The sequence below is a fragment of the Gopherus evgoodei genome, chromosome 7 (genome assembly GCF_007399415.2).
Source record: "Gopherus evgoodei ecotype Sinaloan lineage chromosome 7, rGopEvg1_v1.p, whole genome shotgun sequence".
Lineage (NCBI taxonomy): Eukaryota > Metazoa > Chordata > Testudines > Testudinidae > Gopherus > Gopherus evgoodei.
Window position 1 is genome coordinate 67,274,677 of NC_044328.1, and position 24,753 is coordinate 67,299,429.

General features: G+C 46.4%; 1 protein-coding gene, 1 long non-coding RNA gene and 1 other non-coding gene across 5 annotated transcripts in view; all 3 read left to right on the forward strand.

Annotated features, from left to right (window-relative positions):
• Window positions 1-2,402: 2,402 nt before the first annotated feature.
• Window positions 2,403-14,577, forward strand: LOC115655631. Of its 3 annotated transcripts, XR_004001441.1 has the most exons (7): window positions 2,403-2,565; window positions 5,229-5,287; window positions 7,982-8,100; window positions 8,894-9,069; window positions 10,496-11,550; window positions 11,682-11,970; window positions 12,886-14,577. It is a non-coding gene; the product is annotated as an uncharacterized LOC115655631 (long non-coding RNA). The 3 variants fall into 3 exon arrangements; XR_004001440.1 differs by having other exon boundaries at window positions 10,496-11,970; XR_004001439.1 differs by lacking the exon at window positions 11,682-11,970.
• On the forward strand, window positions 7,675-7,817 carry LOC115655689. Its single transcript, XR_004001475.1, has one exon. It is a non-coding gene; the product is annotated as a small nucleolar RNA SNORA12 (small nucleolar RNA).
• An 8,421-nt stretch (window positions 14,578-22,998) lies between the features above and the next one.
• The window catches only part of CHUK (component of inhibitor of nuclear factor kappa B kinase complex), a 90,527-nt gene continuing 88,772 nt past the window's right edge, over window positions 22,999-24,753 (forward strand). Inside the window, 3 exon segments of the mRNA XM_030571313.1 lie at window positions 22,999-23,183; window positions 24,024-24,045; window positions 24,048-24,117. Of these exon segments, the coding sequence (XP_030427173.1) occupies window positions 23,061-23,183; window positions 24,024-24,045; window positions 24,048-24,117 (215 nt within the window). The 5' untranslated portion in view covers window positions 22,999-23,060.

Here is a 24,753-nt window from a genome sequence, read left to right on the forward strand (position 1 = left end):
TCAGCGTGCAGGTCTGTGGCCAGAGAATCATAGAATCATAGGACTGGAAGGGACCTTGAGAGATCATCTAGTCCAGTCCCCTGCACTCATGGCAGGACTAAGTATTATCTAGACCATCCCTACCAGGGGTTTGTCTAACCTGCCTTTAAAAATCTCCAATGATGGAGGTTCCGCAACCTCCCTAGACAATTTATTCCAGTGCTTAGCCACTCTGACAGGAAGTTTTTCCCAATGTCCAACCTTAACCTCCCTTGCTGCAATTTAAGACCATTGCTTCTTGTCCTATCCTCAGAGGTTAAGAAAAACAACTTTTCTCTCTTCTCCTTGTAACAGCCGTTTACGTACTTTAAAACTGTTATGATGTCCCCCCTTAGTCTTCTCTTTTCCAGACTAAACAAACCCAGTTTTTTCAACTTTCCCTCATAAGTCACGGTTCCTAGACCTCTAATCATTTTTGTTGCTCTTCTCTGGATTCTCTCCAGTTTGTCCACATCCTTCCTGAAATGTGGCACCCAGAACTGGGCACAATATTCCAGTTGAGGCCTAATCAGTGTGGAGTAGAGCGGAAGAGTTACTTCTTGTGTCTTGTTTACAACACTCCTGCTAATACATCCCGGAATGATGTTTGCTTTTTTTGCAACAGTATTACACTTTTGACTCATATTTAACTTGTGGTCTCTATGACCCCCAGATTCTTTTTCACAGTACTCCTTCCTAAACATACCAGGAATAGTTCATTTTCCATGTGGGCCATTGGTAAGCCTTCCAAACCTTCAGCAAGGGGTGGGGCCTCAAGGCCAAAAGTTCTGTTTGCCAAATCTAAAAGATGACCCTGAGTCTACTTAAACCCATCCTTTTATATCAAATGTCTTGTTTGTCTCCCTGCCTCTTGAAAACAGGAAAAACCTTCCTGCTGCCTATTATCCAAGAGGTCAAGCTTCAAAGCCAACCTTGGGGTTGTGCATTAATTGCACCCATGTGATAACAAGAGCTATATATCAGGGTTACCTGTGTTAGTCTGTATCCACAAAAACAACAAGGAGTCCGGTGGCACCTTAAAGACTAGCAGATTTATTTGGGCATAAGCTTTTGTGGGTAAAAAACCTCAGTTGTTCAGATGCAACTGAAGAAATGAGGTTTTTTACTCATGAAAGCTTATGCCCAAATAAAAGAGCTGTGGATATGCCACAGCTCAGACTGTCTGACCCATTATAGTAGAATGACTTTTTGATTTTTTTTTCGTGCTTTCAATGTAAAATACAATCTAGTACCCAGAGATACTGTATGTGGCTGCAGTATCTGTCTAGGGTTGCCAGGTATCCGGCTTTCGACTGGAATGCTCGATCAAAAAGGGACCCTGATGGCTCTGGTCGGTGCTGCTGACTGGACCGTTAGAAGTCCAGTCAGCAGTGCAGCCCTGGCTATGCATTGCCCATGGAAGTGACCGCCAGGTCCCTGCGGCCCCTAGGTGCTGGGGTGCTCAGGGACTGGGAGGCTCCACACGCTGCCCCTGCCCCCGCCCCCAGCGCCAGCTCTGCAGCTCCCATTGGCTGGGAACCATGACCACTGGGAACTGCAGGGGACAGCGCCTGCGAATGCGAAGGCAGCACTCACTACACAGCACCGCTTGGCCACCCATGTGCCTAGAGGCCACAGTGACCTGGCAGCTGCTTCCTTGGAGCTGTGGTAAGTGCTGCTGGGACCCTGCACCCTAACCTCCAGCCCCAGCCCAGTGAAAGTGAGTGAGGATGCGGAAGAGTGAGTGATAGAGGGAGGAAAGTGGAGCGAGTGGGAGGAAAGTCTTGGAGAAGGGGCGGGACAGGGCTGTTCGGTTTTGTGTGATTAGAAAGTTGGCAATCCTGTCACAGCTAGCTCTGGGGGAAACAGTGTCAGCGACACACACACATGTACACACATTCATGAACAATTTGTGTCACTCTCCTATGGAGCTGTGAATTTAGTCCCAGAGGAATGATGCAGTTGACATATATGGTGAGTATGGCTGTAGTGAAAGGTTGGGCTGATGTACACAGTCAGAGAGGATGTTAATGCTTGAGGCTGTGGCGGGGGCAGGGGGAAGGTTTTAGTACAGTAATGCCTGAGGCAGGGGGTAGCCAATAGGTGGACTGCAGGCCAAATCTGCACCTCCAGATGCTTTTAAAAGGACCTTGAAATCTTTTTATTTACTAATTATTATCAGTATTTTTTTTTTATTATTTTCTCTGGGGGCTGGAACTTCACCAAAAATAACTGACTGACTATCCCAGGCCAGAGGTGAGTGGGCTGGTGCTTTGGAGCTGGTTCCGGGGGGAGGGTTTTGGTGTTCCAGAGGGGAAGGGATCAGCTGACGCACACAGCAAGCCGGGCTATTGATTCAGGGGAAGGGTTTGAGTGTTGCACAGGGTAGTTGGTTCCGGGCGAAGGGGGCCGTGTCGTTGCTATGCCATCGTGCTGCGCGCTGAGGGCCGGTTCTGGTATGTCCGCGCCAGGCTCGGGCTATGGGGCGTGCGGGCGGAGCCGGACTCGGCGGGGACCGGCCGGGGTCAGCAGTGGACGGGACTGCAGGTATTTCGGTCTGAGCGCGCCCTGCGCCGGGCGGGCGCCCGATCGGGCCGTTCCAGCTCCCGCTGGGGCTGCGCCTTGGGCCGCTTGTGCTGGCTGCTCCCGAGCCGCGCGGTCCTGTCCTGATAGGCTCTGGCGCTTTCCCCCGTTTTCTTGTAGCTAGGCTAGCCCGGCCGGCAGGGAGACTCTCCGTGCCAAAGGAGAGGGCTTCGGGAGGAAGTTGTTAGAAAACAGGCTTCGTAATGGAAACTGTTGCAATTTCAACCTTGCTATTGCTGCCAGCTGGGGTAACTGGAAAAGTAACGATACCGTTCAAAAGTTGCCCAAGTATTTCCAATCTGTTTCCGGGAAATAAAACTTTTGCAATATTTTGTTGTTTAATACCTCTTAACAGAAAATTGCACTGTGCAGGCGCAGTATAACAACTTTTTTTAGTGGTTTTAATCACCATTTAATCACCACTAAGCCTGAAGGTGTGTAAGGACTGAGCTACTCCATATCTTGTAGCCCAAATGGTGTGGCATCCAGTGGTGTCAAACGCTTTTTCTGTTTATTTAAAACCAAAAATGTTTCAGAAAAAATTGTAAAGAGAACATTAATATTCTATGGTTTAAACACCTAAAATTCAAGATAGGCTAGTTATCTAGGCTGCTCATGCATTCCTAACTCTGCCCCTTGTGTGTGTGCATTTCAGTATAAATTTTAATTACATGATATGTAATAAAGTTGACATGATTGTAGAAAAATTGTCTGTTTTCGGGAGATGTGCAATACATGAGGCAACACTTGTTTTTTCTTGATCCTCAGAGGCTTCAGGCAGTCTGTCTCCTGATGACTCTTAGGAGTCCTGTTTTGGGAAAGTGCATCTGTTTGTGTTGATCAGCATTTAGACAGTAGTGACATTTTGGGCAGGATTTTCCTCAGCCACTTGAGTGAATTGAGTGTGTGAATCCTTGGTTGTAAGCAAGATGGGGTCGCAATTTTTAATATTACAAACTCATTATGGGGGGTCATTTTGTCCGTATATCTACTTTATTTCTCTCCTAGACTGGCCTTTGGGGATGTTGAAGAAAAATTTAATGTTGTTCAACATAGTGCAAGCTGTTCAGAAGAAAAGTGGAAAATTTGATTTAAGATTTATATTTCTGCTTCATGGTCTATGAGATTAGCAGTATCTGACTGTATAATGCCTCCTATTGACATGGGGGAGGGATAGCTCAGTGGTTTGAGCATTGATCTGCTAAACCCAGGTTTGGGAGTTCAGTCCTTGAGGGGGACATGTAAGGATCTGGGGCAAAATCAGTACTTGGTCCTGCTAGTGAAGGCAGGGGCATGGACTCAATGACCCTTCAGGGGTCCCTTCCAGTTCTGTGAGGTAGGTATATCTCCATATATTATTATTATAAAACATTCCTGGTCTACAACAATGTTAAATTAAGCCAAATGCTTATTTTATTAGAATACTCTAAATGTAATGTGAATTAGAAGCACAACGGTTAACATGTGCATAGTGCTTTCTATCTTTAAAACATTGAACAAATATTAAGGCTTACAACCTCTTTAAAATTGGTACTGCAGATATGTCTTATTCTAATATTTGCCGGTGGGAAACTGAAGCAAAGAGATGCAGTGACTTGCTCAAGGTCACTCACTGAGAGTATGTTTAAACTATGGAGACTGCATGGATGTAGCTGTGGCGCTGTAGCTATGCTGGCATAATCCCATAGCATAGATGCAGCCTACACTGATGAAAGGGATTTTTCTGTTGTCATAAGTATACCACCTCCCCAAACAACAATATGTGCATCTTCACTGGAGTTTTGGTTGGCGTAGCTGTAGCATTGAGGGGTGTGCATTTTTCACAGCCTTAATTTTAAGTGTAGACCAGGCCTTAGTTAGTGGCAGAGCCAGAAATAGAACCCAGGAGTTCAGGCCTTTGGCTCCCATGCTCATTCTACATTAATCAAAATGTAGAACTTGGATTACTTTACCAAAATTGATTTTTGTGTCTGAGTGACAAATCATACAAAGTTAATTATTTTTCATAAAACCCAGCAATTTGTGAGTTCTTGAGTCTCTGAGTTAAAGTGAGTGAAAGGAAGGGTGACTTTATTTGTAAACATTTTGTAAGTTATATTTATTAAAAGTGAGTTAAATGACAAGTGTTGTTACCTGTCCCTTCATTTACAACCCCAAACACTTAGAGTGAAGAAATTAATAGCTGCAAGATATTGTAAATCCTGCTCCTACACATATGAGAAAATAAATATTATTTTCAAATAAAAAGAAATGCATGTTTTATTATAACACATCAACTTGAAGTCTGGCTTGTTTGATTAATACATTTTTAAAATGTTTTGATAAGTACTTTCTTCAGATTCTGTTAAATGAGAACTTGTTTTCTTTATCAGTTGGCATCAGTATTTTTGGGTGAAGTGTTTCTAATTTTTGTTTCTTGAGAATGATGTATGTAGTTTAACGGGAAAAGTGTGTTCTGTATTTGTACAGTGCCCAGCCCAATAAAGTCCTGGTCCATGACAGGGGCTCCTAGGTGCTGCAGAATTACAAATAAGTAATAAAACAGTTTGACTTACAATAAAATAAAGAATGTATGTGGACTTGCATTTGAGACTGATTAATGTGTTACTGATGCCTTTGTTTTTCAGACATGTTTATATTTTGAGACTGGTGATGAAAGAATATTGATTATTGCATCGGAGCCAAGGTAGTTGTGATATGTTGAAATAGATATTTATCATATTTATTAAACACCTTACTCTCAAGTGGGCAGCATAAGATTGGATAATCTCTAGGCTAGTAAATATTGTTTTGAAGGGCTTTGGTGTAGTAAGTGATATAACAGGTGTGTACAGTGTTGTCACTTTGTACCTTTTGCTGTGTTTTTTTACTAATATTTTATGTTTTTGCACCTCTTGGGAGTGCATTTTAATATCTTCTAGTTTTTTATTTTTCTTGTAGTAAATGAACATAATTTTTAAATAAATGGGAAGGAGAAACATGGGACTCAGTGGTCTTTTTTCCTAATCCCAAAAGATGCTGTTTAAAAAGGGAACCAGACACCTTCACCATCTCATGACTGTCTTGAGCAACTGCAATATAAACCTGAGGTTCTTGCTATTTTTCTTTTCCAGTGTGTTGATTTTCACTTCATCTTATTCCTCCCTTCTATCTCCCTCTTTCTTTAATATCTTAACCAGCCAGGACAAATCTACCTTTCCAACACTCTACAATGTCACTGTTGTGAGGTAGGGAAATCCTTCTCCCTTCGAATCATTGGTTGCTAGATGTTAATGATTGGGCTTTCCATTATCTTGTTGGATTTTCCATTGATATGGGTCAGCTTTGGCCAGTCTTTTTAATGACCTGCTCAGACAGCAAAGTGACACACAAGCCCTGATGTCTCTTAATCTGTCCTGAGAGCAAACTGAGGGTTTGTCTACACCGGCAATTAACAGCACTGCAACTGTCTCACTCAGGGGTGTGAAAAAAACATTCCCCCCTTCCCCCCCCCAGCGCAGCAAGTTGCAGTGCTGTAAAGCGCCAGTGTAAACAGTGCCCTAGTGCTGGGAGCTACACCCCTCACTGAAGTGGGTTTTTTTTAGAGTTCTGGGAGAGCTCTCTCCCAGCGCTGCACTGCGAACACACAAGGCATATTAAAGCACTGACAGTGTAGACTAGCCCTTAATCCTCTCCCCTCCTGCTCGGTATGTGCAAAGTATGTGGGAAAATGAGGCATGTATAGGATTAACAGAAATGTTACAGAAAATTCCCACTTTGTCACAAGATTTTGAGACTCTCAGGCCTGAGCTAGGAACCTGTTGAGTGGAACCTGCTGGCTTTCAACAAAATGTCAGCTGAAATCATAAGAATCATATGCATTTCTTAAGGATTAAACCTTCTAGTTTATAGTCTGGAGTGGTCTCTTTTTTTTTCTTTTAAATAACTTTCTATCTAGATAGAGACCCTTGTGTAAGAACACCTGAGCCCTGATTTGGTGACCTACTGTGAGTTAAAAAGTGTTGGTAGGAGTCTATTCCACTTGCCTAAAACTACTGCTGCTGTGGAATATTATCCAAATTTTGAGCTGAATATGAACTATCATAGGATCAAATTAATTCATTGTTTACTTTATAACCCACTGCAAATTCCCAAGTGGATTTTCTTTCAGTCTGCATCCTATCCATAAATCCCATTCATTGCCACACTGGCTGAAGCCCAAGTCACCTGCATTCAAAGTAATTTTTTTTGCAGTTCCTTACCCTTTTCTAAGTCAGCTGAAAATTGACAGACTGCTACAAAATCTCCTCTCAGGTAGGGCATGGGAAGTTTTGTGGCTTTTGTATTTTGAATTTTGCAACTGTGGGCCTGGTTAGCCATGAAAGTCACTCAGTGTATTTTGTGTTCAGGAGGAAATTATAATCCCAAGGTCTGAGTTAGTTTGCTATGAATAGCTGCTTATATATTTTTTGAGCTCTTGTTATGTTTTAATGCTGTATTGCCCTGGCTAAGGGTGGCTTATCAACGGATCGTGTCCTGATTTTGCCTATTGGGCATTACCAGTCAGTGGTTGAACTTTTTGCAGAGGTGGTGAAAGAAGTAAACAAGTGTTGTTTGAAAGAAATTACCAGAGTCCTCATCTACAGTTGCAGGTAGTGTTATAGCAAAGCAGTGGAAGAATACAACCTCAACTGCTTTGAAAGGGGACAGGTTACATTTAAACTTAAGCATAGGAGAACTCCCCTCTCTCTTGTTTTCTTCTTGGCGTCCCACATGGTAGATAAAAATTCTGTGACCAGCAGATGGGGAACAGGACAAAAGTAAAATCCCTGTGACCACTTAAATGGCCACTTGAACATGCTAATTTTTCCTGTTACAGCAAGTGCAGAGAGCTGAGTTTGTTGAAGGACAATGACAATAGACAAGAACGTTTGTCTTCAACTGATAAAGACGGGCTTCATATAATTCAGGAGGCTTTCCTCTCTGTTTGGGGTACTGAGATATACAGCACATACTTTTAAGCTTTCCTGCCTGACCAAATCTTTGGTCAGTGTCCACAAACATGGATGATCAGAAATTGATTATGGAACGGTGCATTGTGGTGGTTTTCTGCTTGGCGGATCTGTGACAGTGTCAGAGCGGCCTCAACCTACCACAAAGAGTATAAAGGAGAAGGACAGTCATGAAAACTTTTCCAGAACTTTTCGTTTTCAATTATTCTTCCAGCTCCTACAAGGCAGACCTGCCTCATAAGTTTAAGTCTGTAGAGACAGGTGATCATCTGTCTCACATGATGACAAGCAGTACTGAGGGGTGTGCAAACCCCCGTGATGGATTTATTGCTTTATCTAGGAGAATAGTATGGTTTGTGTCTTTTTCTTATTGTGTCCTCCATCTCCAGGTGATTCCTGTACCACTCACTGTTGTGCTACTGAAGACATTAAAGAGTCCTTTATTGTACAAGTGCAGGAACAACAGATCGAATTACTAGAAATCCCAGAGCACTCTGATATCACGCAAGTATGAAACAAGATTTTCACTTCTCATTTATTTAACCGTAATCCTTTCTGGTTTGTCATTTCATTGATAAGTATCCTTGCATGATCAGCATTGAGCTGTAGGCAGTTGTTGTAACAGAAGGTACTGTAGGCCTGATTTTCAGATATGCTGAGTACTTACTCATCCAAGTGAAGACATTGTGAGCTGCAAGGGCCCTGCATCTCTGAACATTAAGCCCTGTATCAATAATTGCTGTAGGTAGATGGTTTGATGTAGCATTTAATAAAACATTTTTTGTATGACCGCCTATTCCTCTTATTTCAATAAAATCCCTGAGATTCCCATAAGTACAGTTTTCTCAGCGGTTTTCTTAACGATTTAATTTATAAAAACACCCTTTATGTTTTGTAGATTAGTTATCTTTCTGCTTTAGGGTGTCTGTAAATAAAGCTCAGAAGCCTGGGGAAGTCAGAAATGTTTGAGGTGAGGGTATATAAGAAATAAGTCTTCATCTGGTGAGCCAGTCATGTGCACAAGGTCAGCTGAATTTGTTGCTGGAAGAGCAGGTGCAGCTCCATTTGTTCCAGTGGACTAGTATTAGTTTATGCCAGCTGACTGGCTTTTTGGTGTACTTGCCTGAGTAGAGTTTAGAAAGCTCTTGCCCTTCTTGTTTGATCAATAAGTAATAACTAACAGCAGTGTAGCTTGCTATGTCCTTTAGATTCATTACTCCTTGGAAATCACATCTGCAGCAGAAGTAGGCACAAGCCAAAAAGTAGGTCCCTGCTTTTTCTTTTAATTTGGACACACACAGGTTTACCTTCATGCAAGCTGCCTGGTCAGCACTACACAGAGAAGCCTGACTTCAAGCAAGGCTGAGGCTTTCCTCAGTCTGGCTCAGCGAAAGCTCCTGTGAGGAAATGGGAACAAAAATACATAACTTCGTAAAGGAGCTAGATGCCATGAATAAAACCAGACTTGCTTTGCACAGTGAGTATTAACACCTTTTCAGTACAGGAAGGGCCAGATCTTACCTCATGATCCTGAGGAGTTGACTGGATAGCTTCTGGGCAATGGCACAGATGTGTTTGTATTACTATTTAAAGGAATACAAAAGTTTAATAATACCCTCTGTGCATTGGGAAGTATAAGGGGCTTGATTTTCAGCAGGCTTGGATATGAAAATAATATTTATATGTTGAAACCAAACTGAAATAATAATTAAAGATGCTTCATGTTGGGCTTTGTAAAACTCCACTAAACTGAGACAAAAACAGCATTAGCCAGACCAGCTGCCTTGTTGTGTACAAAACCAGACATCATCATGAAATGAACTCCTCTGTCCTGAAACTCCACCCAGCTGCCAATAAGCAGCTGGTGCAGATCACAGAACACTGGAGGAACTCCTGGCAAGTTACCCTATTTATTCTGCAGCAACTTTAGTTTGATTTAAGGTACTATAGTGTATGATGAAGGCCTGCATGACAGAGGCCACCCAAATTGGTTTTGACAGAGAGAATAGGCTAGCTTCCTATCTTGCTGTGTGCATGCAGAAAGTGGGGGTGTGCATGCAATATGTTCATGAGCATATGTGCCTAGGAGTGTACTGAAAAACAGGACCAGTGAGTTGGTAACAAATTTCAGACATGCATAGTTTTCCATGTGGTGTTTTATAAATTCATCATCACCATCAACAAATGTGCACAGTATACTGAGGGCCATTGCGCAGCTGGAGTGACTATAGAATCACAGAACTGGAAGGGACCTTGAGAGGGTGATGAGAGGGATCAGGGGATTTTAGAGGACCTTAGTGTGCAGGTCTGTGGCCAGAGAATCATAGAATCATAGGACTGGAAGGGACCTTGAGAGATCATCTAGTCCAGTCCCCTGCACTCAAGGCATTACTAAGTATTATCTAGACCATCCCTGACAGGTGTTTGTCCAACCTGCTCTTAAAAATCCCCAAGGATGGAGATACCACAACCTCCCTAGGCAATTTATTCCAGTGCTTAATCACTCTGACAGTTAGGAAGTTTTAGGTGATAGCATCTTACCAGACATTGTAGAGTGCAGTTCCCAGATCTGGCTCAATTCTGAGAATCCACAAATCTCTGGGTAGTGCCGCAGGCGATGCAAAGTAGGGTCAAGGTACATCAGTGGAGAGTTTGAGAGCACAATGAGCTGGGGTGTTTTTGGCCATCTTGGCAACGTGGCCAAAGAGCAAGCAATTGGAGGAAGGCCAAATCTCACTCAAAGTTGAACCATTTTATGCCCAGCATTTGATGCTGACAGCACATATAGAATGCCTCTAGCTGCTCCAAGTCTGTTTGTAGGAGGGTCCAGGTTTCTGACCCATATAGTAGGTTTGATAGATCCTGAACTTTGTCTTAATGCAGAAATATTCTTGCATCCATAGGCGAGACATAGACTTCATTCAAGAAGCAGTGAGACCTATTCAGTGGATGTCCAGTTTGCTGCAACTGTTTGAACTCATCCCCACCTGCACCAGATGTTCTGGTGTACCAGCTCTGAGGCCTGGTCTACACTACAGAGTTTGTTTGTTTGCAAGGCAGCTTATGTCGACCTAATTCTGTAAGCGTCTACACTAAAATGTTGCTCCTGCCGATGTAACTTGCCCTCTCCATCGACTTAGTAACTCCACCTGCACGAGAGACATAGTGCTTAGGTCAACATAGTTTGGTTGACCCAATCAGTGACACTGCGTTACTTATGTCTACTTTAGTGGCTTCCAGGAGGTGTCACACGATGCCCTATCATAACTGCTCTGGTCACCTTTTAGAACTCTGCTGCCTGGCAGTCAGGTATGCATGTACATGGCCCTCCCCCTTTAAAGCCCTGCCAATTTTAAATTTTATTTCATGTTTGGTTGGTATGGAGAGCTCACATAGCAACTGCCCAGCTGACCATGCTGGCTCCACGCAGCAAAGGTGCTCTTGCCAGGAGTACACAGCAGGTGGTGGATCTCCTTGGTCTGTGGGGAGAAGAGGCTGTGCAGGTGCAGGCACAGCTCTGATCCATCCGTAGAAACATTGACATCCATGGCCAGATCGCTTGGGGCATGGTGGAGAAGGGCTACAACAGGCACATGCAGCAGTGCCATGTAAAAATCAAGGAGTTGCTGCAGGTGTACCAGAAGGCAAGGGAGGCAAACTGTCACTATGGTGTGGAACTACAGACAGGCTCCTTCTACAAGGAGCTGCAAGCCTTCCTTGGAAGAGACACCACCACCACAAGCCCTGTGGATACTTTGGGGAGCTGGAATCAGTGGCCCCTGCAGTACATACTGAGGAGGAGGTGATGGACTTGGAGGAGGAGGAGGAGTTTTGGAGGACAGGTGGCTGGGGGAATGCAGTGGTGCAGTGAGCCAGGACCTCTTTCTGACTGCCAGAGCAGTCGAGTGAGTCCCTACTGTCCAGCACCGGTGAGCCTGATGCAGAGGATGGAAATCTGGTAAGTATGCTGTTTGTTTTGATGTTGCAGGGACATCTGTTCATTTACTCTTTTTTTTAATCATATAAGAAGAGATAGCAACTCTGCCTCTACTGGTTATTTCACTGTCTGCCTCTCGTTCCCCTATACAGCTGGGCAGAGGGGGCCCTGTGGAACAATTTGTTTTTGTGCATCAGGATGTCCCGGGAATCTTCCATAGAGATCTCAAGAGAACTTTCCTGGGGAAGTCTGCAGTCCTCTGCTGAAGCTTTCTAGGGAGGATTGCTTTATTTCTTCCACTGCAGTAGGACACTTTCTCACACCCGTGAGCAATTACATCAGCAGGCACCAATGCAGCACACAGGCTAGCAGCATACGGATCCAATTTCCAGCCGGACTCGTTCAGGAGCTGTTCTGTTTCAGCCTCAGTTACCCTTGGAAGTGAGATATCAGCTAAAATTACCACTGCCTGTGGAGAACGGTGCTAGTATTCCATTCAGTTGCCCTGTTGACATATACTTATGCCCATGTGCTCACCCCTATTATTGTGCAAAATAGCCCACTTATTCTCTGTCCATAATCATCATGGCTAAGGCTATGTTTTAGTCATGGGTATTTTTAGTAAAATTCATGGACATGTCACGGACCATAAACAAAAATTCATGGCCTGTGACCTGTCTATGATTTTTACTAAAAATACCTGCCCTGACTAAAACTTGGGTGGGTGGCCATGGGTGCTCTGGGAGGGGTGGTCCAGGGGCACTGGTGGAGGTGGCCAGGGACCTGTGCTGACTGGGGGGAGGGGGTGTGTGTGTGCTGGCGGCAGGGCTGGCAGGGGCTCTGCAGCTCCTCGGCAGTGGAGGCAGGGACCCTGCTGCTCCCATCACAAGTGCCAGCTGCAGCAGCCCCCATTGGTCAGGAACCGCAACTAGTGGAAGTTGCAGGGGTGAGGCCTGCAGGCAGCACATAGTGTGGATCACCCTGCCCCTCCACCTCCTAGGAGCTGCAAGGGAGCCATGTCATTGGGGGCCAGGGAGCCTCCCACCCTGAGGTAAGTGCCCCTCCCCCTGCATCTAGCCCTGAGCCACCTCCCACACACCCAAACTGCTGCTATTGTCCCAGGGGCTGCCCAGTTTGAGCAGTCCCTGAGCCAGCACCAGCTGCTGCAGAAGTCATGAAGGTCACAGAAAGTCACGGAATCTGTGACCTCCATGACAGACTTGCAGCCTTAATCATGGCTGGGACTGCTGCTGTGCTCTATGAATCCCAAGGGAGCATGTAGTGCTTGTAACTTGTGTGGATTAAGGGGAGTGAAAACACTCACAATAGTATCTCTATGCGTTGTGCTTTTTGCAGCAGGAAATGTGGCCCTGAGGGTCTCTTCATCCACACCACTGGAGTGTCTCAGATGATGAGAAGAAAGGAGATGAGGGACAACATGTTCCATGAGATCCTGCAAGCCTCTGGTGTTGCACATACCGAGCAGAGGGCTTGGAGGAGCACTCTTGTGGACAGAATGGAAAGGGATAGTGCAGAGAGGAGAAACACAGGAAAAGGACCGACACACGCAGTAGGTCATGATAGCACTTCTCAAGCACCAGATGGACATGCTGGAGATTCTTATAGACCTTCGGGTCCAAGTAATCCTTCCTTGTCTCCTGCTGCAGTCTATCGATAACTGCATTCTGGGACCTCCCTATGCTCCCTGCCCCCTACATTCCACATATATTTTGGGGCCACCCCGGGGGGAGAGTACACACAATCAGAGCTGCAGGTACACTGACCTATGTGAGACGGTGTATTTGTGTTTTGAAATGAGAATGACTGTTCTTTCCCCTTCAAAGGTTCTTTTCCCTGTATTTATATAGTTTCATTCAGTTACAGTTATTTTTGTTTGCACGAGTTTGGAATAGAAGTCTATTTATGGAAACTTAATTCATCTTTAATAGTTCACAACATGTGGTAGCTGGGGCTGACATTATTCAAAAGTAGTAGCAATAGGTACACTTGCAATGTGTTATTACCACACACAGCAGAAGCTTTCTCTTTTTGCTTCACAGATATTATGAGGCTTGCAGCAGGCAGCTATAATTCTGGGGATATTTTTTTCATGAATGTCCAATCCCGTGAGTAGACAGCGACAGCGCCAATTGAAATAGTCAAAGACACCTTCAGCAGTCCTCCTGCATCTGCTGAGCCTGTAGTTGAAGTGCTCCTTGCTGCTGTCAGGGTGGCTGGTGTGAGGTTTCATGAATGATGGGAGATACGGGTAGGCTGGGTCTCCAAGGATCACTATTGGCATTTCCATATCCCCAATGGTAATCCACCGGTCTAGAAAGGAAGTCCCTGCTTGTATCTTTCTGAACAGCTTTCTGTGTTTTTAAAGATGTGTGTGTCATGCACCTTCCCTGATCAGCCCACATTGATGTCATTAAATATCCCTGATGATCCACCAGTGCTTGCAATACCATAGAAAAGTAGCCCTTTCTGTTGATGTACTCCTTGGCAAGGTGGTCTGGTGCCAAAATAGGGAGATGCATGCCAGCTGTTGCCCCCATTGGAATTTAGGAACCCCACTGCTGCAAAACCATTCAGAAGGTCCTCCATGTTGCCAGGAGGACACAATTAATGGCCTGGCACACCTGCATCACAGCAACCCCCCGGTGGATTTCCCAACTCCAAATCAATTCCTGACTGATTGGTAGCAATCTGACATGGCCAGCTTTCTCACAGTGATTGCCATTCGCTTCTCCAGCATGAGTGAAGCTCTCATTTTGATGTTGCTGCACTGGAGGGATGGTGCGAGCTTCGTGCACCATTCCATTAATATGGCCTTGTGCATCTGAAAGTTCTGCAGCAACTGCTTGTCATCCCAAACCTGCATAATGATGTGATTATGACAGAATTCAGAGGTCTGGCGCTCTCGCACGGCTGTGGAACAGCTCCTAGGAGGACCCCTTCAGTATGTTACCCCCCCTACGGGTTACTCTCACAGGCCTGGTCTACACTACGCGTTTATACCAAATTTAGCAGCGTTAAACTGATTTAAAGCTGCACCCGTCCATACAACAAAGCCCTTTATATCGATATAAAGGGCTCTTAAAACCGATTTCTGTACTCCTCCCCGACAAGGGGATCAGCACGGAAATCAGTATTGCCATGTCAGATTAGGGTTAGTGTGGCTGCAATTCGACGATATTGGCCTCCGGGAGCTATCCCATAGTGCACCATTGTGACCACTCTGGAAAGCCATCTGAACTTGGATGCACTGGCCCTGCAAACTTTTGAATTTCATTTCCTGTTTGGCCAGCATGGAGAGCTCATCAGCACAGGTAACAATGCAGTCTCCTGAGAATCGAAAAAGAGCTCCAGCATGGACTGCACGGGAGGTACTGGATCTGATCGCTGTATGGGAGAGGATTCTGTGCTAACAGAACTCCGTTCCAAAAGACGAAAAAAACATTTGAAAAAATTTCCAAGGCCATGATGCAGAGAGGCCACACCAGGGACTCAGTACAGTGCCGTGTGAAAATTAAGGAGTTCAGACAAGCCTACCAGAAAACCAAAGAAGCAACGGAAGGTCCAGGGCAGGGCCGAAAACATGCTGCTTCTACGCTGAGCTGCATGCAATTCTAGGGGGTCCGCCACCACTACCCCATGCCTGTCCGTGGATTCCAAGGTGAGGGTGGTATCTCAGCCATGCCTGAGGATTCTGCGGACGGGGAAGATGAGGAGGTGGAAGAGAGGAGACGAGCTTGCAGAGAGCACACAGCACTCCGTTCTCCCCAACAGCAGGAGCTTTTTGTCACCCTGATGGAATTACCTTCCCAGCCCTCCCAAGCCACTATCCCAGACAATGAAGCCATGGAAGCGACCTCTGGTGAGTGTACCTTTTGTAAATATAAAACATGGTTTAAAAGCAAGCGTTTTTTAATGATTAATTTGCCCTGAGGACTTGGGATGCATTTGCGGCCAGTAAAGTTACTGGAAAAGTCTGTTAACAGTCTGGGGATGGAGCGAAGTCCTCCAGGGGCACATCCCATGAAGCTCTCCTGGAGGTACTCCAAAAGCCTTTGCAGAAGGTTTCTGGGCAGGCAGCCGTATTCTGTCCTCCATGTTAGGGACACTTGACCACGCCATTGCATGTGGCAAGTAATCTGGTATCATTGCATGACAAAGCGTAGCTTGCGTATGGTCCCGGTGTTTGCTGGCATTCAAGCAACATCCATTCTTTTTCTCGCTCTGTTATCCTCAGGAGAGTGATAGCGTTCTAGTAACCTGTGAAATTCAGGAATTAAGAGGGCACAGAGATGGTTGGGCTGTTTGCCTGTGGCTTAAAAGAAATCCTCCCTGCATTAGCCAAGCAGGGGGAGGAGAGTGGGGTGACTGGCGCTGAGCTTTTTTGCTTTGGCTAGCTGGGATCTTCCCTGCTACCAGCCACACGGTGTGGGGGAGGGTGGCTAGCAGCGATCTTCCATGGTACCAGCCATGCAGTGGTGGGAGGGGTAAAGCGATCATCCCAGAGAATTGGATGGGGGTGGTTTCTGGTGCTGCACGTTAACAGGAAAGAAGCAGCACTCAACGGGCTTTGCTGCTATTTGGGAAAGGAGGGTGCCGGATATATGAAGGCTGCAGAAGCTGAAAGACAATGGCTTACCAGGCCGCATGCAAGCGGAATTCTGATGCCCAGACCTGCGTCTATGATCTCTAAAACCAAAGCACAGGCACTCAATATTAAGATGCAAATGCGACCTTGTAGTGAGATCACATGTGCTATTAAGGTGAATAGGGTTCACTGTGAAAGAGTATAACCATTGTTTTTGTAAAATGTATCTTTTTAAATACTTCTCTCCCTTTTTTCCCCACCCTCCTGCAGCTGCAAATTTTTCAAGTCTCCCTCCTCCATCCCGAGGCTACTCAGATAAGCCAGCGGGGAAAGAAAAAGACGCGAGACAAATGTTCTCGGAAATCATGGAAGTGACCCACAATGAAAGAGATCATCTGAATTAGTGGAAGGACGTGGTATCAAAGTAAAGGAAAGATGCCAGTGAACATGAGGAGAGGAAAGGACCAAGTGAGGAGAGGAGGCTCGAGATGAGAGGTGGCGGCAGGAAGATCAGAGGAGGCATGATGCAATGCTGGGGCTGCTGTGTGATCAAACAGACATGCTCCGGCATCTGGTGGAGCTTGAGGAACAGCAGCAGGATCACAGAGTGCTGCTGCAGCCCCTGTATAACGCTCTCCCCCCTCACCACGTGCCTTAGCCTCCTCACCACCAGACAAACTAAGAATGCGTGAGGGGAGGCTCCGTGCACCCGCCCCATTCCACCCCAGTGGACAGCTCAACCAAAAGGCTGTCATTATTTTGAAATTTTTTAGTAGCCTTTTCCTTCCCTCCTATCCTCCTCGCAAAACCGCACCTGGGTTCTCCTTGTCAGTTCTCTCCTTTTTATAATTAATTAATAAGAATACATGATTTTTAAACGAGAGTGACTTTATTTCCTTAGGAAGCAAGTGGTAATTGAAGGGGGAGGGTGGGTGGCCTTACAGGGAATGAGTCAATCGGGGGGCGACGGGTGTTTCATCAAGAAGAAAACAAACACAACAGAACACCGTACCCTGGCCCGTGATGAAATGGTTTTCAAAGCTTCTCTGATGTGCACTGGTGTGCTCTTCTAATTGCCCTGGTGTCTGGCTGCACGTAATCAGCTGCCAGGTGATTTGCTTCAGCCTCCCCACCCGCCATAAGGTCCCCCTTACTCTCAAAGAGATTGTGGAGCACACAGCAAACAGCAATAACAATGGGGATGTTGGTTTGGCTGAGGTCTGAGCGAGTCTAAGTAATGTGCGCCAGCGCGCCTTTAAACGGCCCAAATGCCATTCTACCACCATTTTGCACTTGCTCAGCCTGTAGTTGAACAACACCTGACTACTGTCCAGGCTACCTGTGTATGGCTTCATGAGCCGTGGCACAAGGGGTAGCGGATCCCCCAGGATAATTACAGGCATTTCAACTTCCCCAACTGTTTTTTTCTGGCCTGGGAAGTAATTCCCTTGCTGCAGCCATTTAAACAGAGTAGTGTTCCTGAAGACACAAGCATCATGAACCCTTCCTGGCCATCCCATGTGGATGTTGGTGAAACGTCCCTTGTGATTCACCAGTGCTTGCAGCACCATGGAAATATACCCCTTCAGGTTTATGTACTGGGTCCCTTGGTGCTCCGGTGCCAAGATAGGGATACGTGTTCCATCTATCGCCCCCGCACAGTTAGGGAATCCCATTGCAGCAAAGCCATCCATTATGACCTGCACATTTCCCAGAGTTGCAACTTTTCGTAGCAGCAGCTTAATGATTGCTTTGGCTACTTGCATCAGAGCAGCCCCCACAGTAGATTTGCCCGCTCCAAACTGATTCCCTACTGACGGGTAGCTGTCTGGTGTTGCAAGCTTCCAGAGGGCTATTGCCACTCGCTTCTCAACTGTGAGGGCTGCTCTCATCTTGGTATTCTGGCATTTCAGGGCAGGGGAAAGCAAGTCACAAAGTTCCATGAAAGTGCCCTTATGCATGCGGAAGTGTCGCAGCCACTGGGAATCGTCCCACACCTGCAACACTATGCGGTACAACCAGTCTGTGCTTGTTTCCCAGGCCCAAAATTGGCGTTCAATGGCTAGAACCTGCCCCATTACCAGCATGATCTACAAAGCGCAGGGGCCCGCGGTTTGAGAGAATTCTGTGTCCATGTCCTCATCAGTCTCGTCGCCGCGCTGTAGCCGCCTTCTCCTCGACTGGTTTTGCAGGTCCTGGTTCAACATTGACTGCACGAGAATGCGTGAGGTGTGTACAATGTCCATGATTGCTGTCTTGAGCTGAGCAGGATCCATGCTTGCCGTGCTATGGCATCTGCACAGTTCACCCAGGGAAGAAGGCGCGAAACGGATGTCTGCTACTTGCACAGAGGGAGGGGTGAGGCTGTACCCAGAACCATCCGCGACAATGTTTTTTGCCCCATCAGGCACTGGGATCTCAACCAGAATTCCAATGGGCGGGGGAGACTGGGGGATCTATGGGATAGCTACTCACAGTGCAATGCTCCGGAAATCGACACTAGCCTCGGTACATGGACGCACACCGCCGAATTAATGTGCTTAGTGTGGCTGTGAGCACTCGACTTTATACAATCTGTTTTAAAATGGTTTCTGTAAAATTGGAACAATCCCATAGTGTAGACATACCCATAGGGTTAAACCCCTTGGCTTTACTGCCCCCTGGGACCAAGCCTCTGAGCCTTCAGCACCCTAGTTTCACTCTGTGAGCTCCCCTCAGTGAGTCCATTTGAATTGGACTCCTGAGGAAGGCTTGCACATCCACAGGGAGCAATGCATTCCTTAATCAGGAGTTACTTTCAGACAGTATTGTAAAAAGCAGAAGGATTTATTAGATGTCTGGAACACAGTGTAGAAAGTCTGTGGTGAGCAAGAGAACAAAGTTACAGCAAAGTCCATCTGGATCAGTCCTAAGCCCCGAGCTCTCTCTGACCCCCACTTGAATGCCAGTCCAGAAGAATGTGCTGCTTCCAAGCACATTGTGTTCGTAATGGTCAGCACAATACTGAAAAGCAGTGCAGGATCCAGGCTTGTCACAGAGATGGTGTATGGGCAGGTTTGTGGGGCTTTTGAAAAGGGGTGTGAACATTATGGGATGCACATGATAATATGAGATGGAGAAAACTGCATCATGGGATGTTGAAACCATGTTCCTTGTCACCCCTGCATGACTTGTTTGCCCTCATGAGGCATTACAAACCCCTCCCAAAACACTCTGTACCAGATAGTGAGTTACCCATAGTGCACTGCTCTCTGTATCGATGCAAGCGCTGCTAGTGAGGACGCACACTGCGACACAGGAGCTTAGTCTGTATGTGGAAAAGTGATTTTAATTACGGTGGCACCTGTATGTTGACGAAACTTTGGTCGACCTAATTTTGTAGTGTAGACATGCCTTGAGGTTTTGAACCTTGGTCTTCTGTCATGAGATATTTTAATTCCATACTGCTGGTGGCATCTTGGAAACTTTGAAGGGCATGACTGAAAATCTCTGGCTTCTCCACAAACAAAGCAGCATCCTCAGCGTGGGTGGCAGGTATCGAAGGCTGGGGAAGGCTGAGCCTCCCCAAACAGACTTGTGTAGCCCTGCTCATGTGCCGCCCAGGCCCCTTCTTGTTTCCTGGTGCTGTGTTGTGAGGGTTCTTCCTGCTAGGGCCACAGGCTGGGGCTAATGTGGCCAGCTTACACTCCAGGGCTGGGGGGGGAGGGGTTGGGTGAGCCAGCCTGCGTGGTGCTGTGGGGCTGTGCTGCCAGCCCTCCTGCTTGGCACTTGGGAGGGGGTGGGGGGCACATCACCCACCCAACACTCCAGGGCTGGGGGCGGGGGAACGTGCTGCCTGCTCACCCGCCTGGGGCTCTGAGGCTGAGGGACGAGGATTGTGCCAACTGCCTGCCGCTCCAGGTCTGGGGGGCACTTGGGTGGCCTGGGACTGGTGGACGCAGCTCTGGGCTTTGGCAGGAGGGATGGGGCTGGGGACTAACCTTCCTGAGCTCAGGGTTCAGAGGCGCTGACTTTCTAATTACCCCAGGGGTGCTTGACCTCTGCCTCAGCCCCCTACCTTCCCACAAAGGTTTGCCCCTACTTTGTCCCCAACCCTTCCCACTCCTGCTCTGCCTCTTCCCACCCCATTCTGCTTCCTCCCCTGAGCATGCCCCACTCTCACTCCGCCACTTCCTGACTCCACTGCTTCCTCTCCCTCCCCAGTGCCTCCTGCACGCCGCCTAAACAGTTGATCACGGGGTGGAAGGTGCTGGGGGGAGGCTGAGAAGCTGAGCGGGTCAGCCATTGGTGGGTACTGACCACCCGCTATTTTTTTTTGTGGGGGCTCCAGTCCTGGAGCACACACATATCGGTGCCTATGCTGGGGTTCACCTGCCACCCCGTGATCCTGAGCATACTAATAACTGGTAAACATTCTTGACCAACCTTGATTCTAACGTGCAGAATTACCAAGTCCTTATTTCCAGTCAACCGCTTGATAGAATAGTGCTTAGGTGGGAATATGTCTCTGGCTGCACCTCTGAGGTTGTTTAGAAAGAAATATGGTAAAAGCCATGAACCAATAGCTAGGCCTAAGCAAATGCCGTTTTGCCCTGTGTTACTACCTTTGCTGCTAGTAGTCAGGTGTATGGTTTTCTAGGGAAAAAGAACATGTGATACGATTACAGTACAGGTATTCTATTAATCGGACGCATATAAACTAGACTTGTCATTTTAAGCTTGTGTCACAAACCAACACACATGTTTAAAGTTAAACCAATTATCACAGATTTTTTATCAAAAACTTCAGTTAAGTCTCTTTCTACGTGGACTGCAGGCTGATGAAAACTTGCTCCAATGTTTTGTAGGACTTCTGGTTTCCCGCCTAGTCACTAACTCCCTACAGTATGCCTAAACAATGTTATCTCATGAGTTAACAAAATCCAAGAAATATAGCAGTGCTTCTACCCTTTAACACTTTTTCTACAATAACAAATTGAGTTAACCTAAAACTTAATTTGCTAGCTTTTGTTGGTCAATTACTAACTTAAAGTAGTATTTTGTTGTCAAGGTTCCTTCCCCACTCTGAACTTTAGGGTACAAATGTGGGGACCTGCATGGACACGTCTAAGCTTAATTACTAGCTTAGATTTGGTACACTGCCACCATCCAGAATTTCAGTGTCTGGAGCACTTTGTCCTCCCAAAACTTTCCCCTCCCTGGGTTGCCTTGAGGGACTTCACCAATTCCCTGGTGAACACAGATAGAAACCCTTGGATCTTAAAACAGGAGAAATTAACCATCCCCCTCCATTCCCCCCACCAATCCCTGGTGAGTCCAGATTCAGTCCCCTTCGATCTTAAAACAGGGAAAACTCAATCAGGTTCTTAAAAAGAAAGCTTTAATTAAAGAAGAAAAGTAAAAAAAAAATCATCTCTGTAAAATCAGGATGGAAAAATACAGGGTAATCATATTCATATAGCCCAGAGGACCCCCTCTAGCCTTAGGTTCAAAGTTATAGCAAACAGAGGTAAAATCCTCTCAGCAAAAAGGAACATTTACAAGTTGAGAAAACAAAAATAGACTAACACGCCTTGCCTGGCTGTTACTTACAAGTGTGAAACATGAGAGACTGATTCAGAAAAGATTTGGAGAGCCTGGATTGACGTCTGGTCCCTCTTAGTCCCAAGAGCAAACAACCCCAAACAAGAGCATAAACAAAGACTTCCCTCCATGTCCCCCTATTGGTCCTCTGGTCAGGTGTCAGCCAGGGTTACTGAGCTTCTTAACCCTTTACAGGTAAAGAGACATTAACCCTTACCTATCTGTTTATGACATTTATGAAATAACATTAAGCTCTTAGCATATTCAGCTGTAGCTGTCAGTCACTTACAAAACAGGAATAAGTATTTAAAGATGAGAAAACTGAGGGATTGAGATGTGAAGTCACTGGGGCAAGGTCAGGCAGCAGCATGGTGGCAGAACAAGGAATAGAACACAAATGTCCTAACTCTCAGTCTTGTGCTTTAACCATAAGACCCTCCATCCTTTCTCTTCTCCATTTGAGGAATGAGGCCTGGAGTTTTATATGTTTGCAAAGATTCCATGTGCTTCCAGTTAGTTATGTGTTAGCTACTTAGCCACCTTCAGATAATAAAATCATAGAACTTAAAATGAAGAGGTTAAACCCTTTACGCATAGTAAAATGCGTTTAAAAATGAAAGTGGGGGAGGCAGTTGAGTAGCCCTAATTCTACCTTAATGACATTTTTGGTTAGGAATTGTTTCTTTATAAGTAGGCTTACAGAATTTGATTTGATTTGTTATAATTTTGAGAGACGTAGTTTATTCTTAAGCAGTTTTAGATGTTTAAATTTTCAGTTGAAGGAAATTGGGGGGGGGAACGTTGTCAGACAAATTAAAAAAGTACTTTATAACTTGTAAAATTTCAATTGTCAAATTCACACATAAAAATATACCAACTATCCTTAAATCAAGCAGCATTTTCTACTTGGCTGATCATCTGCAATATCCGATGACTATTGCTAGAGATATTTTTTCCATAGTTTGTGAGCCTTTGGTGAATTTGACATTCTGTGATTAAAAAAAAGTTTTGCTACTGTAGTCAACACAGCCCGTGTGACGACAGAGTTCAGATGCCAAATCCGTAACCTGCCCTGCCAAGGCCTCCCGGGAGCATTTCTGCGTCGCTGATTTGGTGTTTTGCCAGGTTGGGGGCGGGGCCCGGGCTGAACGGGGGCCCCTCCCCTCGCAGCCGGGTGGGGTCGGGGCCGTGGGCTTCAGCACGCGCTGCGCCTTGGCCGTTGGGGGGCGGGCAGCGAGTGATGCTCATACCCGCCGGCCCCGCCCCGAGTCTAGCGGGAAGTGACGTCAGCGAGCTCGCGGGGAAGCGTTGGTTTCCGGGTTGGCGAGGGGCCTGGCGCGGCATGGAGCGGCCCCCGGTGGGCGCGGCGTTGCGGGGACACCCCGGAGGCAGCTGCGGCCCCTGGGAAATGCGGGAGCGGCTGGGAACTGGCGGCTTCGGCAATGTCTGTCTGTACCAGCACCAGGTGTGGGGGGCCTCCAATAGCCCCCCGGTAACCGCCCTGCCCCCGCGCGGGTGCCAGCCGAAGCCCCGGTAGCTCCGCCTCATAATCCCCCTTGGCCCTAGTGTGACCGGCTGTCCCGCTATTAGAGGCTTTGTCGTATAGAGGCAGCCTGTTGTGCCCGACCCCCAGCTTTTCACAGTTGCTGTCAGGGCACTCGTTGACCCCCCACCCTGGGTGGTAACCTGCTCCTTGGTACTACTCCGCCGGCCAACCGAGTCCATCGCTAAACCCACCCAACTCCCAGTAGCCCCTGCCAAACCGCGTGCCGGTAACTTTTCCAACAGTCACTGGGTAATCCCTGTGGATCCGTGGGTAGTGCCCCCATCCCTGGGTAGCCCCTGCTGGTCATTTCTTCCACTTAATGTCCTCTGACCCCACTTCTGGGGTAACCACTCCACCAAACCCACTGACCTCTGGATAACCCCCTCCCCACTGATAATTCCCTACTCCCATCACCTAATTCTAGCAATTCGGTAACTGTGTTGTCTCCCCTCTGCTTTCCCCAACTGTCTCCGATCTCAGTGAATCCTGACTGCACTGACCACCCTCAATAACTAATAACCCTTCCCATTCCTGCTCCACATAGATGTTCCTGATAACCTAATGTACTGATCCCTCCAGCACTAACAGCCCTCCATCCTGACCTACTATGCCCCCAGCATTTGGCCCTACACTGATCTCCCCACATTGATCCCCAGCATCATGCCCCTCTGCTACAACCATCCCGTTCCAGTGTGTTGAAACCTGGCTAATTTCCAGACTGGTGGTTGTGCCACAGCACATTGATTGTTTTTGTTGTAGGATTTAGGTGAAAAGATAGCTATTAATCTTGCCGACTGGAACTAAGCATGAAAAACAAAGACCGGTGGTGCCATGAAATCCAGATCATGAAGAAGTAAGTATGCTCCATCGTGTCCTTTTCCCTTGCTTTGGGGGGATGGTGTCCTCAAATCAATTGGGGAGCATTTGTGTTTCAGACTCATACATAGACTTTTAGACATAGACTTTCTTTTGGTCTTAACCTTCTCTTAGAGGTGAGAGTGAGCATCTTTAGCCCCTGGAAAGAGAGCTGTATTTAAAAAAAAAAAATCAACTTACGCTGATACTGTAAAGATAAAACACTATAATTACAATAAATTAATAAGCATCTCTTTTCACAGTCTTACAGTTTTATGGAAAAACTACCCTCCGCAGTGCAATTTCTTGTTTGCCCCTGGCCCAGATGTGAACTTTCTGTGTGACAGGATTTTATAGAAATCCAGTTGGCTGTTTTGCTTTCAAATTACTCAGTTTATCAAAGAGAAGATTGAGAGGTGACTTGATCAATGCATTTAGGCACTGATACCCAGAAAAGAGATCTGAGCAGGTTTTTTAAAAGCCTGGCTGACAAAGGGACCAAGGACAGGAAGTTGAAATTGGACAAATTCAATCCTGGAACAAGACATGGTTTCCTAGTATTGGAATAGCTTACTGGGGGGAGTGGAACATCTACTATTTCTTGGAGTCTTTAAAAATCTTTCTGTCATACTGA